We start from the raw sequence: 15,030 nt of genomic DNA, 5'->3' as shown, positions 1-15,030 counted from the left end.
GTGCCCGTATATGCCAAATTGTATTCATGTAGACTAGACTACCTATATAACACAAGCCTTAAGATGAAACAAGTCCACCAAAACGCCAACCAACTCCTCCAACAACGCAACCAAACCACGGCTGAAAGCTTCAATGCCGTGCAAGAGTGAAATCAACGATTATCATACAGTATACCCAGAAATCCCGAACCAAATCCCCAAAGGCCATGGCGATTCACATCTTCTCGTTGCACCACCGTTCAAACCGCTCCAGTCCATACGATACAATCATCGTAGTGTGGCAAAACTCATCCACATCCGTTGCTTTGACATGGGAAAACAAGTGTTCTCCCTCGACACAACGGATAGAGTTGACCACGTTGGACTGATAATGCTTCAACCAAGTGAAAGGCGTCGGTGCGTCCCAAAGACCTGCGCCGCAGGAGAATATGATGCCGCCGGGGCAGGGAGCGAACCCTTGCTTCAGCGTCAAGTATACGGCCTCTGTGAGAGTCGCAGTCAAATAAGTACGCCGAATAGACTCGGAAAATATCCACGCCTGCCATGTACACGTGGGAGAGCCGTCTGTCCGTAGCTGCGTGTCGACCGGGTTGGGATGCGGCTTGCTGATCAAGTCCTTGTGGTTGGAAGCCACGCCAAGTCCGGCGCTCTGCCACAGCTGTCGAGCCCACAGAGAAAGCGTATCAATGTCCTTCTCGGCTTGGGCACGGGCGCGGATGTCGCCGTCGAAGAGGCGGATGATTTTGTAGATCAAAAGGGCCTGTGTCCTCGCGAGATGGCACGCGGGGTCGAGCATAACAACGCCAAAGTCGCCCACGTCGGCGGGATTCTGCCCATTGACAAGGTTGTTGGCGCGGGTCTCGATGATGCGAAGCACCATTTTCTCGGTCGCGGGCGTCTTGGAGTGATATGCGGTAAGGGAGGTGAACGCATCCTGAACGCTCTCCGGAAGATGGATCCTCCACAGCTGAGGATGGATAAAGGGACAGTGGCCTTCGGTGATCCACTGCTTCAGCCACGCCTGCAGCTGGTTGATGAAGTACGTGAGAGCCTCATCGCTGAAGTAGATTTGTGACGGGATGGGGCCCGTCTTGTGGTCGATGGTCCATGACAGAGGAGACAGAAACCACGGATTCTGCAGAGCATCTGCCGGCACCGGGGCAACGGAGCGTGTGAGCTCAGTGTTGGCCGCCTGGATCTGCTGCTGTTGCTGCTCTAGTTCCCGACTCTCCCCAACCTGAGACGGCGGGGTGAGCAGCGGATTCCTGTCCGAGGGCGCCGGAACCACCGAAACGGCGCCGTCCTGCGAAAAGACGAGATCGTACGGCGGCGCAATGCGAGGGGCGGGATAGCGACAGACAATCTGCCTGTCGTTGCAGCGGTGACAGGCGGGCGTCTGCTTGCTGCACTTGCGCTTTGCCTTTGTGCACGGGATGCAGGCCAATCGCTTCGGCGGGGCGGAATCCGTCATGACGGGCTTTTTTTCTGCTCCCTGGCGGCGGATAGAGGAGATGCGAGGGCCCCAAGAACGGGTTATTGGAAGTCCCAGAAGCTTCTTAATCTATGATTCCCGGAGGCGGCAATTTGTCCTCCATTCTGGCGGGTTTCCTTCCGCCGGGTGGAGCCGGGCTCCGGGCTGAGACGGGCTTTGATAGGTGAGGCCGGCGGCGAATTTTCCACCGCGGCACGGAGGGGGTTTATAAGATGGATGGCCACAGCTCCCGATTAGTCCGATTCGGTGTGAAAAGAACGAAAAGGGCAATTGTGGATGACTGCCGCATGGAACTGGCTGATTAATGAACTGCCTGCTTTCCAATACTCCGCTGCTCTGGTGGCGGACTTGGGAGAGAGGATGGAGATGATGGTGAAGAGAAGGGAGAAATGCCGCTCGCGGTGTGAGGTAGCAGCGTGAATCGCGAAGATGCAACTCCGACGCTGGAATTAGTATAAGAGGAGAATGGAGGACCGGATAATGATGCTACTCCTGCTCCATATCATCATCGCAACCACCACATCTCATCAGTCTCGGACACTTTACAACTAAATCAACCGCAACCAAAACCTCTACTTTCGCCAGCAGCCATGTCTCTCCCATCCCTCAAAGAGTACCGCCGAAAGCCCTACGAGGCCACCTCCCCCTCGCGACCAGAACTCAGCCAGGTCGGTAAAACCGTCGTCGTCACCGGAGGCAACAGTGGCATCGGATATGCCATCGCCCGCAACTTCGCCAAGGCTTCCGCCAAGCGAGTCATCATCTTGGGCCGCCGCCCCGACGTCGTTAAGGCTGCCGCCGATAGGCTTGTCCAAGAGGCAAAGGAATTCGGCTCCCCTTCCTTGGTGGAGGGCAGGGTCTGCGATGTTGCAAGCCTCGAGGCCACCGAAGCTCTCTGGTCTGGTCTCGAGAAAGAGGGCATCGTTGTCGATGTCTTGGTCCTTAGCGCTGCGGCCCATGGGAAAGTGTCTCCTATTCTCAAGAGCGATCTTGCTAGCGTTTGGGGCGATTTCGAGGCAAATGTGCGCTCTTCGCTGGATTTCACGCAGAGATTCTACAACCAGAAGGGCAAGGGCGTGGATTCGCGCAAGGTTAGTTTGGGCTCCCCGCCCCTTGGTAATTTGAACAGGATCAAGACGAGATACTAATCACTGCTGCAGTTCTTGGTGAACATATCTACCATTGCCGCTTACATGTGGGGTTCGATGGCACCAGAGCGGCCAACTTACGGCTTGACCAAGAACGCTGGTACCACTTTGATTCAGCAGATCGCCAAGGATACCGATGTGAACGATATGCAAATCGTGAGCTTCCACCCTGGCGGTGTTCTCACGGACATGGCTCGCGCCGCGGGTGCCAGCGAAGAAATGGGTATTCCCTTCGATGATGGTACGATTCCAACACTTCCTTTCTTCTTAATAACCCTATACGACACGTACTGACTCTGCATACACAGAGAATCTTCCAGGTCAAATGGCTGTCTGGGCAGCTAGCCGAGAGGCCGAGCATCTGCACGGCCGATTTGTCTGGGCCAACTGGGATGTTGATGAGGTCAAGACTGTGCTGGGCAAGCAGATTGCAAAAGAGCCCAACTTCTTGAAGGTTGGAATCGAGGGACTGTCTGAGAATCTCCCCAACCCCATGATCCCTCCCGAAATGCTCGAGAAGATTATGCAGTTTCAGCAGGATCTTCAGGCAAAGCTTGAGGCGCAGAAGTAGAAGGGATATCAAGGAAGAGAGGGAATTACCCTATACAGGGGATTTTGTACAACATGCATTTCACTATAGCTATTACTTTGGATAAACTACATTACAACAGTTTCATCATTGTTATGAAATCATCTCCTTATCACTCGACTGTAGGGTAATCCGCCACTCACGTCTCTTCTGATGGCCATATGTATATCACCCATCACACCCAAAAATATTACTCTTGACCATCATAAATTTGTGTATATTGAAACGGTTGTGAGGGAACGCTGTTTGTTTACCTCTACAGGCATTGTGATTAATGATCGTCTTCATGAGATGGTGTAATACAATATCTCCGCCGACTCACCGAACGTCGGGTGATCCATGTAGCAAAAACAACTGGACAATAGGCATACATTATCTCCTCTGCTGTCTATAAAGGGCATGGAATTGCATTGCACATAGCGCTAAGGAATAGATATTACCAAGCTTGATAGATGCGCTATGCTGATAGTGTAGTTTTAGTAACTATTGGAACGACATCACCAAGCACTATGGCTTGATACGCCTCCTGTCGGAACTTTTTCTACATGTTGGACTTGTATTTGCCTGTTGGTCGGCAAATTAGCATATTGACTAGGGAGTGATCAGGAACGCTGCCCCCTTTGACTAAAGTTGATCCGACGTCTTGGTTTAGGTTGTGTTGGTTGGACTAGCTTGGGCGATCATCGCTTGTTGGTTCGATCACAGGGAGAACGGAGACCATGCCATGGAATAACTCCCTTACTACGATATATGTGCTATTTTACAATCTTATTAGATAATTTTGAAGTATAACAGTACCATGGAACAAGATAATTTCGCTCTTTGATCGTTAGGCTACATATGGAGTCAATAAGGAGCGGATATTGGAAATAGGGTTGCGGCATATATATCTGGGGATACTAGCTGACAAACACGAAAGAAAGCACTACTTTTTACTAGAAACAAAAGACCTTTAGAGCAAATAAATCTTAAGCTAATCATACGCTATCTTGTGAAGAATGCGTCGATCGCATGTGTTGTACCTGAAGTTCTGGACAAGTGTTGGCACCAACATTCCGCGTATACACCAACCATTGGCAAAATTATTATGGTTCTGGTATGAAAATAGTGATTTTCGACGCGGAGAGCATGAAGAAGCTCAATGAAAGACGCCAATAACAATTCAACGCGGCTTGAAGGTGTTTGGTATTTCAGTTGGGACTTGTGCAGATATAAATCTGATGTTGATTGCCGCTCATGTTTCCTCTCCAGCAAGCGTCACGCTCTCTTAAATTGAGGTATTCTTTGGTACACTCATCTGTCGCTATCATCGCTTTCGAGAATGAAGAGCTGCCCCAGTATTCGGTCTGCGGCCACCTTGGGCGCGGCCTTCCTACTGCAACTGACCAGTGCGGGAAAGGTGGAATGCCCGGATCCCGCAGAAATTATCATCCATGAGCCAGCAAAGCTCATTTGCTGCGGGTCTACTACTTCGACGACTTATACGAGGTAAGCTTCTGCTCATACCATGATTGGATGCCCTGGCATAAAGAAGATGGGACTGACAAGCTGCATAGGATTACAACCGAGTGCTCAGGCGTTCCTGTTTACGTTACACCTGGAGTCCCCATCCCTGATGCAGAATGCGTGACTACCACTCAGCCATGGACTGGAACTGTGACCGAGACTGTTACGATTCACGCTACTGGAAGAGCTCCAGGAACTAAGATTGTGAAAATCCCGGGAGGAAGTGCAGATTGCGTTACAAATACTGTTGGCTGGTCTGGCACCGTGGCCGAGACTATTACAATTCCTCCTTACGGCAAGGGTCCAAGCACCATAATCGTCAAGACTCCATGGGAGCATCCTGATTACATTACAAAGACTGTTTCTTGGACAGGAGCAGTCACCACCACTGCGACGGTCCACCCTTACCATGACAAGCCTGGTGAGATCATTATCAAGACTCCCTGCGAACATCCTGATTACATTACAAAGACGGTTCCTTGGACTGGGTATGTCACCACCACTGCTACAGTTCATCCTCACAACAATAAATCTGGCGAGATTATCATCAAGACTCCCTATGGACACCCCGATTACATTACAAAAACGGTTCCTTGGACTGGACATGTCACCACAACTGCTATAGTTCATCCCAGTCACGGTAAGCCCGGCGAAGTCATTATCAAGACCCCTCATGGCGAACGCCCCGTCTATACTACTAGAACTATTGCTTGGACTGGAAGCACGACAGTCACCTCTACAGAGTATCCTAGTGAAACCGGCCCCGGAATCGTCATTATCAAGACGCCGCGGAAGTATGTGACAGAGACAATCCCATATAGTGGAAGCGTTACGCACACCCGTACCATATTGCCCAGTGGAACTCACCCTGGTACCATCATCATTGAGACGCCTACCATATTCGGCCAAGGATCGAGACCAACGACGTTGTCAAGATCCGTTTCGATATCTGCGATTTCAACCCACTCTCATGGCACTACTACCTCACATGAGAATAGTTTGTCCCATACAGTGACAGTGCTGCATGGTACTTCATCATCTCATGCAACAACCACGTCCCATCCTGCGTCATCTCATGGTTCAACCACATCTCATGCAGGCTCATCTCAAGGGAGCGCATCAGCTCAGGGGAATTCGCGCAGCTCTACAGGCTCGCGCAGCTCTACAGGCTCGCGCAGCTCTACAGGCTCGCGCAGCTCTACAGGCTCGCGCAGCTCTACAGGCTCGCACAGCTCTACAGGCTCGCACAGCTCAACTTCAACTCATGGGACTTCAACTCAAGAAACTGGATCAGCTCATGGAGCGTCCTTTTCACACAGCTCCACGAGTTCCCACAGTTCCACATCATCTCATGGGTCAGTTTCAACTCATGGCACTGCATCATCACACGGGTCGACGAGTTCCCACAGCTCTGCAAATTCCCACGGCTCTACATCAACCCACGGGTCAACTTCAACTCATGGAACTTCAAGTCAAGAAACTGGATCAGCTCATGGAGCATCGTTATCACATAGCTCTACGGGCTCCCACAGCTCAACATCATCCCATGGATCAACTTCAACTCATGGATCGGCTTCAACTCATGGGACTTCATCTCAGGCAACTGGATCAGCTCATGGAGCGTCGTTATCACGCAGCTCTACATCGTCCCATGGATCAGCTTCAACTCATGGATCAGCTTCCACTCATGGATCAACTTCAACTCATGGATCAACTTCAACTCACGAATCGGCTTCAACTCATGGATCGGCTTTAACTCACGGGACTTCATCTCAGGCAACTGGATCAGCTCATGGAGCGTCGTTGTCACACAGCTCAGCCTCAACCCATGGGTCAACTTCAACCCATGAGACTGCATCTCATGGGACCACATCGTCGCATGGTACTTCATCATCACACGGATCTGCAAGCTCTCACAGCTCTACATCATCCCACGGGTCAGCCTCAACACATGGGTCAACTTCAACCCACGGTTCAGCCTCAAGCCACAGCTCTACCCACAGCTCTACATCCTCCCACGGGTCAACTTCAACCCATGTAACTGCCTCTCAAGAGACTGGATCAGTTCATGGAGCATCGATATCACATAGCTCTACAAGTTCTCACGGCTCCACATCGTCTCATGGGTCAGCCTCAACTCACGGGTCAACTTCATCTCATGGCTCTACTACCTCACATGGAACAGCTACATCCCATGGTTCCACCTCAACTCATGCAACTGCATCTCACGAGACGACATCATCTCATGGCACTTCATCGTCTCACTCCACTATATCGTCTCATGCGTCAACCGTAGCTCATAGTAGTACATCGTCGCATGGATCTGCTTCTCACAGCACTGGTACTTCATCCCATGCAACAGCATCTCACGGCTCCACAAGCTCTCACGCAACTACATCGCATGGTACTACGTCCTCACATGTAACGGCCTCATCACATGGATCTACTTCAACCCATGAGGCGAATACATCGCATAGCACGTCCCATGGATCCACCTCATCGCATGGAACTGCCACTTCATCGCATGAAGGCACTTCTCATGGAACTAGCACATCACATGTATCCGGATCAGCCACAACCTCTCACGGAACCAGCTCTCATGGAACCTCTACCTCTCATGGAACTTCATCGCATAGCACTGCCACATCACACGCGTCGGCTCAGGGGACGAACAGCGCCCATGAAACCGCCACAACGCACTCGACCACTTCGTCTCATACAGCGGCGAGCTCTCACGGCTCAACTTCGTCCCATGGAACTACGTCCCACGAAGCTACCTCATCCCATGGCACTGGTTCATCAAATCCAACTTCGTCTCATCCCACAAACACATCTCATACAACCGCTTCGTCTCATGGCACATCTTCCTCGCACGCAACAACAACTTCTCACAGTGCCACTTCACATGCAACGACCACGTCTCATGGAGCGTCTTCCTCGCATGAAGCAACCGTGTCTCATGGAACGACTTCTTCACATGGAACTACATCTTCACATGGAACAGCTTCCTCCCATGAAACTACATCGCACAGCAATACTTCATCTCATGGGGCGTCTTCATCGCCTGCATCAACCACGTCTCATGGAACGTCTTCTTCACATGGAACTACATCGCACAGCACTACTTCGTCGCACGCAGCAGCTACATCTCATGGGGGCGTCGTCGTCGGAGCTACGTCTCGTGGAGGCGTCGTTGTCGGAGCTACAACTCGTGGGGGTGTCATCTTCTCATGAAGCTTCCTCGCGTAGAACAACTATTACACACTCCACTGCTTCTTCCTATTCTACCACATTGTCTCACTCAAAAACCTCGTCTCATAACACAACCATGTCAAAGCCAACAACTACGCCATAATCACCTTATTACTGCTCGATACCTATTTGTGTCCCTGTGAGCGATCCCATATGCTGGCTTGGACTGACAATGTATTGTCATGGGAAGATTCTTACAATCTAGAATCTTTTCTCAAAGTCAATCACAATAGGGGAAGGTTTGTCAAGATACGGACTTCGTTGAAGATCGGCACTATCTCTAGCGTGCTGTTTAGAACCATCTTCGCTGTTTCTCGACAAAGCTGGGATTCATCATAACGCCAACGGGCGACCCGGGTCGATGCTGTATAAGACGCTAAAAGTTCAGAATGCTGACCTGCAAGTTGTTTCATAGGCCTCCTTTTAGATGTGGTGGAATGGTTTCTATTGTTTATCTGACTCTTTGCCATTTCGTATTTGCACTTTTATACTACATTACGCAGCTAATAAAAAAAGATGCCCTTTCTTCAATGTTAATGACTTCTTCTTGAAATCAAGGCCCCGAATAATTGTAACGTCACAATTTGTTAAACATCATACTGCTTTTATCTATGTAGTCTGTATTGAGTATCACCCTTAATGGCATTTACCCACAAAGCCAATTATTCTGAGTCCGAGTCCGTGGATCCTGAAGATTCTGACGACGCATCATCATCTGGAGAATCATCTGGTGTATCTTCAAATTCTGGACCTTCTTCTTCATACGTGTGATCAGCAGGATGAATCAGCTCCTTATGAGAATGACATTTCCAACATAGATCAAAGTCGGTACACTTGTTGCAGTGATAGGCGAAGCCGTAAATACTCTATATGATAAGGTTAGTAACATTCAAGCTTGTCACTCATAGAGCAGAGGGATGGCATAATGATATAATGCCGAGAGTGACGAGAAAATGGTACTTACACATCGACAATTGTCGCACGTTGCTGTCCGAAGGTTCCCCTTTTTGGACTTGTCTTCATCAGACTCTTCCTGTGACTTGGACTTGTTTTCGTCTTGGTCTTTTTCATCAGCGGAAACAAGGCCATTCTTCAACAGCTCAATTACTTCCTCATCAGCACTGGAGAACCTAGCCAGCTTCAAGGGTGTCCACTTTTGCCCTCCAACAGCGACTCGCACAGAACGATTGGCACCGTTCTCAAGCAAAAGCTTCATCACCTTGATCTGCTCTTGAGGCTCTCCCGCGTGTTCCTGATCTAGCCAATTGCTAGGACCACGAGCTGCCCAGCATAGCGGCGTCCAGCCGTCGATATCTGGCTCGTCGATTGCTTTTTTGTCGGGCAAGAGAGATATTATCTTTTCAACAACCTGGAGTCTTCCGGGCTGTGCGGCCCAGTGCAGTGCGGTTCGCCCAATGCCGTCTCGTACGGTGATGTCGCCCCCTGCCGCAAGGATTGCGTCAAAGTTATCGATGCCATGGAAAGCGGCAGCATGAATAGGGAAGCGGCCCATGGGATCTATAGCACTGACAATTGCTCCCTTGTCTAAGAGGGTCTTGATTGTGATTGGAGTTGCAGCATATGCCGCCGCATGCAGAGCAGTACCAGCGTAACCACCTTCCAACGTCACGTCCGCTCCATGGTCAAGGAGATAGTCGACCATTTTGTCGATAATCCGATCTTCACCACTTGCGTATGGTAGACACGCTGCCTGTAGTGGAGTTCCGGCGATTCCAAACTCGGTGACTTGATTCACGTTGGCGCCGTTCTCGACAAAGAACTTCACAAGGTCCCATTTTGAGTATCGGCAAGCTTGATGGACAGGAGGGCCATCACAAGGCGATGCGAGGTGAATGTCGGCGCCGTGTTTGACGAGGTATTGGGCGCGGTCTAGAAGGCCGTTGTAGGCCGCTATTGTGAGGGGAGTATCGCCCCTTTTTTTGTCCTGAATATTCATATTTGCTCCGGCATTAATTAAGAGCTTGAAGTTATCCAGGGATATGTCGACTTTATGGAGAGCCGAGTATCCGTCCTTGTCAAGTTGGTTGACATCAATCCTGGATGGAAACTCCAAAAGAACCGAGAGCGTGTCTGCCCCAGCAGCCAGGTGCAGAGCAGGCACACCCTGGTCCGATAAACGCTTAAGGTCAGCTCCACGGTCCGCTAGTATTCGAACAGTCTCTTTGGAGGCTTGAGATACGGCACATGAAAGAGCTGTCCACCCCATCTGATTCTCGTCGTCTCCATCATAAGCCAATTCCAGATTGGCATTGTGGTCCAGGAGTAGCTCTAAACTTTCGGTGTAGCTGAACCAAGCAGCATGCATGAGACTGGTAAATCCTGCGTTCTTACTGCTGTCTGGATCAGCGCCGTTTTCGAGTAGTAGCCGAACAATATCAGGCTCCGGAATAGCAAAGTACAGAGGAGTTAGATTGCTCGTCGTCATCTCATTAACTTTGGCGCCCTTCTCCACCAGTAATTTGACGAGTGCTTCTTCCCTATCCAGTGCAGCAGTGTAGAGGGCTGACTGGTTATCTGAATTCAAAATGTTGACGTCGGCACCGTGATCAAGGAGCCGTTGGACGAAATCCATTCTCGAGCCGCTTTTGCTGGCGTGGATCAAGACGGGCGTCCCGGCAGAGTCCTTTGCGTTCACATCGGCATTGTGTGAAATGAGGAAATCAAATATCTCCATTTGATTCTCAGTGGATTCATAATCAGTAATCATCTGAATGAGGATTGGAGGCTGGATCAATGGGCTGTTGGGATCTGCGCCGCTGTCAACCAGCATTTGACATATTTTGAGATGACCCTTGACTGCTGCATATCGCAGGGCGGTACCCCATAGAGAAGGGCCAGGAAGATTAGGGTTGGCCTTCTTATCAAGGAGGAGTTTGACGCATTTCTCGTAGCCGTCATCAACAGCTACTACTAGAGGCGACCACTTTTCCGGCGCATCATCAGATTTGATGCCCATGTTGGGGTCGGCACCTAGTTCCAGCAACACCTCAACGACATGATGATGGCCCCATAGGCATCCGAAGTAGAGAGTCGTAAAGCCATCTTCATCTGTGATTTCCATATCGATTTTCCCCTCTTCGACTAAAATCTTGGCAATCTCAGCATGGCCTTGCCCAGCCACATGATGGATGGCAGTTCTATCGTAGAGATGGCGAGATGTTATGTCCGCATTGTGCTTAATAAGGGTACGAACAATGCCTGCATGGAAATTGCGAGCGGCTTGGGAGAGCGGCGTGGCCTTGGTGATAGGCGTCCAGTCAGCCTCAATATCGGGAGGATATCCCAAATCGAGTATACGGTCGGCAAATCGATCGAGACCTAGCCATGCAGCCCTGTGAATGAACAAGGGAGGCCAGGTGGTAGTATCTGGGCTTGGATTGATCGCGATGATGCGATCAAGCATATCTAACATGATTTTCTCATCTCCGCAAGCTCCAGCGGCTTTGATAACATCCATGAGTGCTGCTTCTGACATGTCAAGTCCCTTTATGAGTGCAAGGACTACCTCGTACTGGCCTTTCGAGGCGGCCTCAAGCAGGCCTCGGCGTTTGTCTGCCTCGTCTCGTGCTTCAACCACGTCAAGCAAGCCAAGGCCTGCGAAAATTGGAAAGAGTGTATCCAAACACGTTGTGCCCCTGGTGATTGGGTTTGAAAGCGCCCAGAAACCCTTTGCCCAGCTACTTGCTAAATCCGTAGGCGAGAAGTGAGAAAGAAGGCCTGTTAGCTCCGGCTTAGGCGAGCTGAGCATAAAGTGATGTGTCCAAGCTTGAAGAGCGTAAGAGCATAGATCTCCTCGATTCGCAAATGTAGGCGACTCAAAAGACGCGGCATCTGTTACCTGAAACGTGTTGCTGATATACTCTTGCACGGCTGGCTGAGAGAGATATTTGAGACAAAACTGGGCAATGTCAAAATGGGCGGTTTTCTTAATCTCGCGCCAAACAAACTGAGACTCGGCAGATGCATCGGCATCTAGCGCCATGAGGATATTTCTCAGTCGTGGATGCCAAATTTTGACTTCGTTATGTTGTATAACGACAATTCCCGCAAGCCATAGCTTGACATTGGAGATGAGCTTGTCTACCACTGCCGAATCAGGAGACACTTGGCCTTCCTGATCAGATCCAAGATAGATAACCGTTGCGAGCTCCCAGACAGTAAGCGGTCGGACAGAATAAAGAAGCCATGTCAGGAGTCTTCGCAGAACGCCTGGTTCGGGGGCATTCTTAAGCACCCAAGCGAGTAGTTGTTCCAGATTTTGATCGTCATCAGCCACCGCGCCGGCGTCGAGGGTTAAGGATTCAAGCATGGTCTCAATGGAAGTTTCACCGGGCCAATCTTGCCGTACTGCTGCCTGCTCCCAAATGATATGTTTGATGAGGGGATCGTACTTGTCAATATATTGTAGTTGGTTTTCAATAATACTGGGCTCAAAGTGAAGTTCTGGTCGTGCCGTAAGTAGCCGTGCCATATCGTCCTTGGAGTCGGTCGCGGCGATGTTGATTAGGTCTTCCTTAGATGCGTCGAGATCAAGATTAACGCACCAAGGGCCCGCAAGCTCCTCTGAAAGAGCGCCAGGCTTATGGCTTGTGACGACGACTTTCCAAGAGTTCTCACTCGCCTGTGAGAGATAGGCAAAGTTGTCGAGGAGTTGCTTCCGAGAACCCTTGGTACACTCGTCAAAGTGATTTATAACAAACATGACGTGCTCCACCTGCTCAGTAAACCTGAAGCGTTCGAACCAGTAGATAAGATCAGCCTCCGTCCATCCGTGCTCTTCATGGAAACGGGTGAAGGTCAATCTGATACGGTCTGCGACGCCGGGATAAAAACATAAGATTTGGGCCAAGAAGGTAGCGAGCATGTCTCTGAGTGAGTCACATCTGACGTCGTATCTATCAAAAGAGAAATACAGTACCATGGAAGTGGTACTCTTGAGAGCATGCTCTTCCATAATGTAAAAAACCTGCTCAGCCGTCTCGCGCACGTGTTTGGTGCCGTGAAGATAGAGCATTTGTGGACCGCGGTGTTGAAGCCAGTCTTTGACATGTTGGGAGTTTTCTATTGTTGCACTGTTGCGATTTCCACCTTGTAAGGGAAAGACGGGGGACGCTAGGGCTAGCAGCTCTCTCTCATATCGTAGCTGTTCTGCGCTCACTGGAGAACTCAAGGCTGGATAAGTCTCATGTTAGTTAATGGCTTATGATGTTTAAGCAGCTGCTCATGGACAAAGCGGAACAAATCTCACCCTTTAGCAATCCTTGAAGACATTCAGTAATAGGAGAGTCTTCACCGGGATCAGGTATTCTCTTCTCCATGGGCACCCTGAGTGTTGCGCTGTAAGAGTCAAATGCCTTGTTCATCTTCGACCAATATATGTCTTGATAGTGAATGCTGACTGCCCTGCTGCGGAGAGTGATTTTCGACTCGATAAATAGGCCGTTGATTTCCATTACAGCTGCCGCAAATCCAGAAATAGCAGACGCTGAGGGCCGAATCTCTGCCACCCCCGAGTCAAAGCCACCAAAAAGAAAGCGAGATAGTCTATCTTCCATATCGAAGTGGTCGACGCTTCGATGAGGGCAGCTGAGAAAGACCTGTGTAGTTGTTAGAACACGGTAGCTCTTTATTCTCTATACAGTCATCAGGCTTACCATGATGCGGCTCATTTCTGCAATGTCCATCCATGAGTCCGTGTCAAGAGCTGCCGCTACTAAAGCCTGAAAATATTAATGTTAGTCTCAAGAGCTTTTGGTACCAGATGAAGCCTTGAAATCGAACGTACATCTTTGACTATGAGTCCTCCGATGTCATGAGCAACAAAAATAATCAGCCGCTTCTATAAGCATGTTTCGTTAGACCAGATGCAAAACCCTTATTCGAATGCTTCCATTAGATCTACGAACTTGAGTTTCATGCCGCCTCCGAGCAGCGAGCGCTCTCAGTAACTTGAGAGCGCAGTTTCGGATAGCTTGACGGCTTCGTTTACCACAAAAGAGTTGAAGTGGCTCGTACTCGAAACGAAGGACTCTCGAGGGCTCGAGTGTTTGCGCATAACTTGAGACCCAATCACTACTTCCAGAGCCGGGCCCTGCCCGAGCTTCGTCCTCCCACCCGCCATAAACTCCATGGATTACTACGAAGCTGAATTGGTGGTTGGTGGTTAGGTATTGGATGTTCACTTAGACGTGGTGTTGAGGCACATACTCTGCAGCTACGGAGGCGGGATCCGGGCTCCCCTCACTTTTCCAGGTAACATGGAGGGGTTCGGCATCTGGATCTGGCTCTGGCTCTTCCTCTGCCTGAGGGCTTGTCTCAGTTTCTGGCTGATCAGCCTCCGGGGTTGAAGATGGAGTCTTCTCTTGCGTGGTCCCGTCCGCAGCAGCTGATTCGGTTGCAGGTTCTTGTTCTACCTCTGGCACAAACCCTGGTTCTGGTGTGCCGGCCCGCGGCGAGTCGGACGTGCTGGAAGAGGATGAAGAACCCGAGTCCGACATGGTGAAGTTTGGTGCAGCCTATCAAGCGTGAGCTGCAAAGGCTATTGCAGATATCAACCTTCAGAGCATCGGCTTAAGCGCCAGTCTGTGAACCCGAGCGGGTAGCTTGCAAGGTGGAAGCAAATGCGTTCTTCCGGATAAACGCGAGCAGTTTGTATGCTCAGAGCTCTATTCCGCGCCCACTATAAAGCACCAGCGAATATGACGATGTCGACGGTAAATGAGGAAGAGTGCGAAGCAAGCCAGCCAAGAGATTTCACTAGACGCACATAAGGGTTGGTCAATCGTCACGGAAATCTCCTACGATGATGAACCCCTCCATGGACCACAACTGCCTGCGTAACTCTTAACCCCAACAGGGCTGAAGACTCGAGCTGAAAGATAAGTCCCCTCCGTATGCAGGAGCTTGGGCTTGGGTCCGCAAGTACCTTGGAAGTACCCTCCCCAAGATCTGACATGCATACGGAGTTCGCGCTCGCATCGGTTAGAAGGCGCTGATGATCTATCAGTTGCGCCAAGATTGCC

General features: G+C 50.3%; 4 protein-coding genes across 4 annotated transcripts; 2 read left to right on the top strand and 2 right to left on the bottom strand.

Annotated features, from left to right (window-relative positions):
- Positions 1-214: 214 nt before the first annotated feature.
- Triagg1_4500 (transcriptional regulator family: Fungal Specific TF) lies at positions 215-1,471 on the bottom strand (the record flags this gene model as incomplete). Its single annotated transcript, XM_062898911.1, has 1 exon — positions 215-1,471. The coding sequence occupies one exon, from the start codon at positions 1,469-1,471 to the stop codon at positions 215-217; it is 1,257 nt and encodes a 418-aa protein (XP_062756517.1).
- A 611-nt stretch (positions 1,472-2,082) lies between these two features.
- On the top strand, positions 2,083-3,211 carry Triagg1_4499 (uncharacterized protein; the record flags this gene model as incomplete). The annotated part of the gene is made up of 3 exons (XM_062898910.1): positions 2,083-2,583; positions 2,653-2,881; positions 2,949-3,211. 3 exons carry the CDS (start codon positions 2,083-2,085, stop codon positions 3,209-3,211), a joined length of 993 nt encoding a protein of 330 aa, XP_062756516.1.
- A 1,339-nt stretch (positions 3,212-4,550) lies between these two features.
- On the top strand, positions 4,551-6,585 carry Triagg1_4498 (uncharacterized protein; the record flags this gene model as incomplete). Its single annotated transcript, XM_062898907.1, has 4 exons — positions 4,551-4,717; positions 4,786-5,529; positions 5,835-6,180; positions 6,268-6,585. 4 exons carry the CDS (start codon positions 4,551-4,553, stop codon positions 6,583-6,585), a joined length of 1,575 nt encoding a protein of 524 aa, XP_062756515.1.
- A 2,064-nt stretch (positions 6,586-8,649) lies between these two features.
- Triagg1_4497 (uncharacterized protein) lies at positions 8,650-14,505 on the bottom strand (the record flags this gene model as incomplete). Its single annotated transcript, XM_062898906.1, has 7 exons — positions 8,650-8,853; positions 8,952-13,180; positions 13,257-13,605; positions 13,663-13,728; positions 13,794-13,847; positions 13,915-14,152; positions 14,216-14,505. The coding sequence occupies 7 exons, from the start codon at positions 14,503-14,505 to the stop codon at positions 8,650-8,652; spliced, it is 5,430 nt and encodes a 1,809-aa protein (XP_062756514.1).
- Between the last annotated feature and the right edge of the window lie 525 nt (positions 14,506-15,030).

Source organism: Trichoderma aggressivum (assembly GCF_033847375.1).
Source record: "Trichoderma aggressivum f. europaeum strain CBS 100526 chromosome Unknown scaffold_014, whole genome shotgun sequence".
Classification (NCBI taxonomy): Eukaryota; Fungi; Ascomycota; class Sordariomycetes; order Hypocreales; family Hypocreaceae; genus Trichoderma; species Trichoderma aggressivum.
The sequence above is the reverse complement of the archived record's forward strand: the minus strand, read 5'-3'. Positions and strand labels throughout refer to the sequence as shown.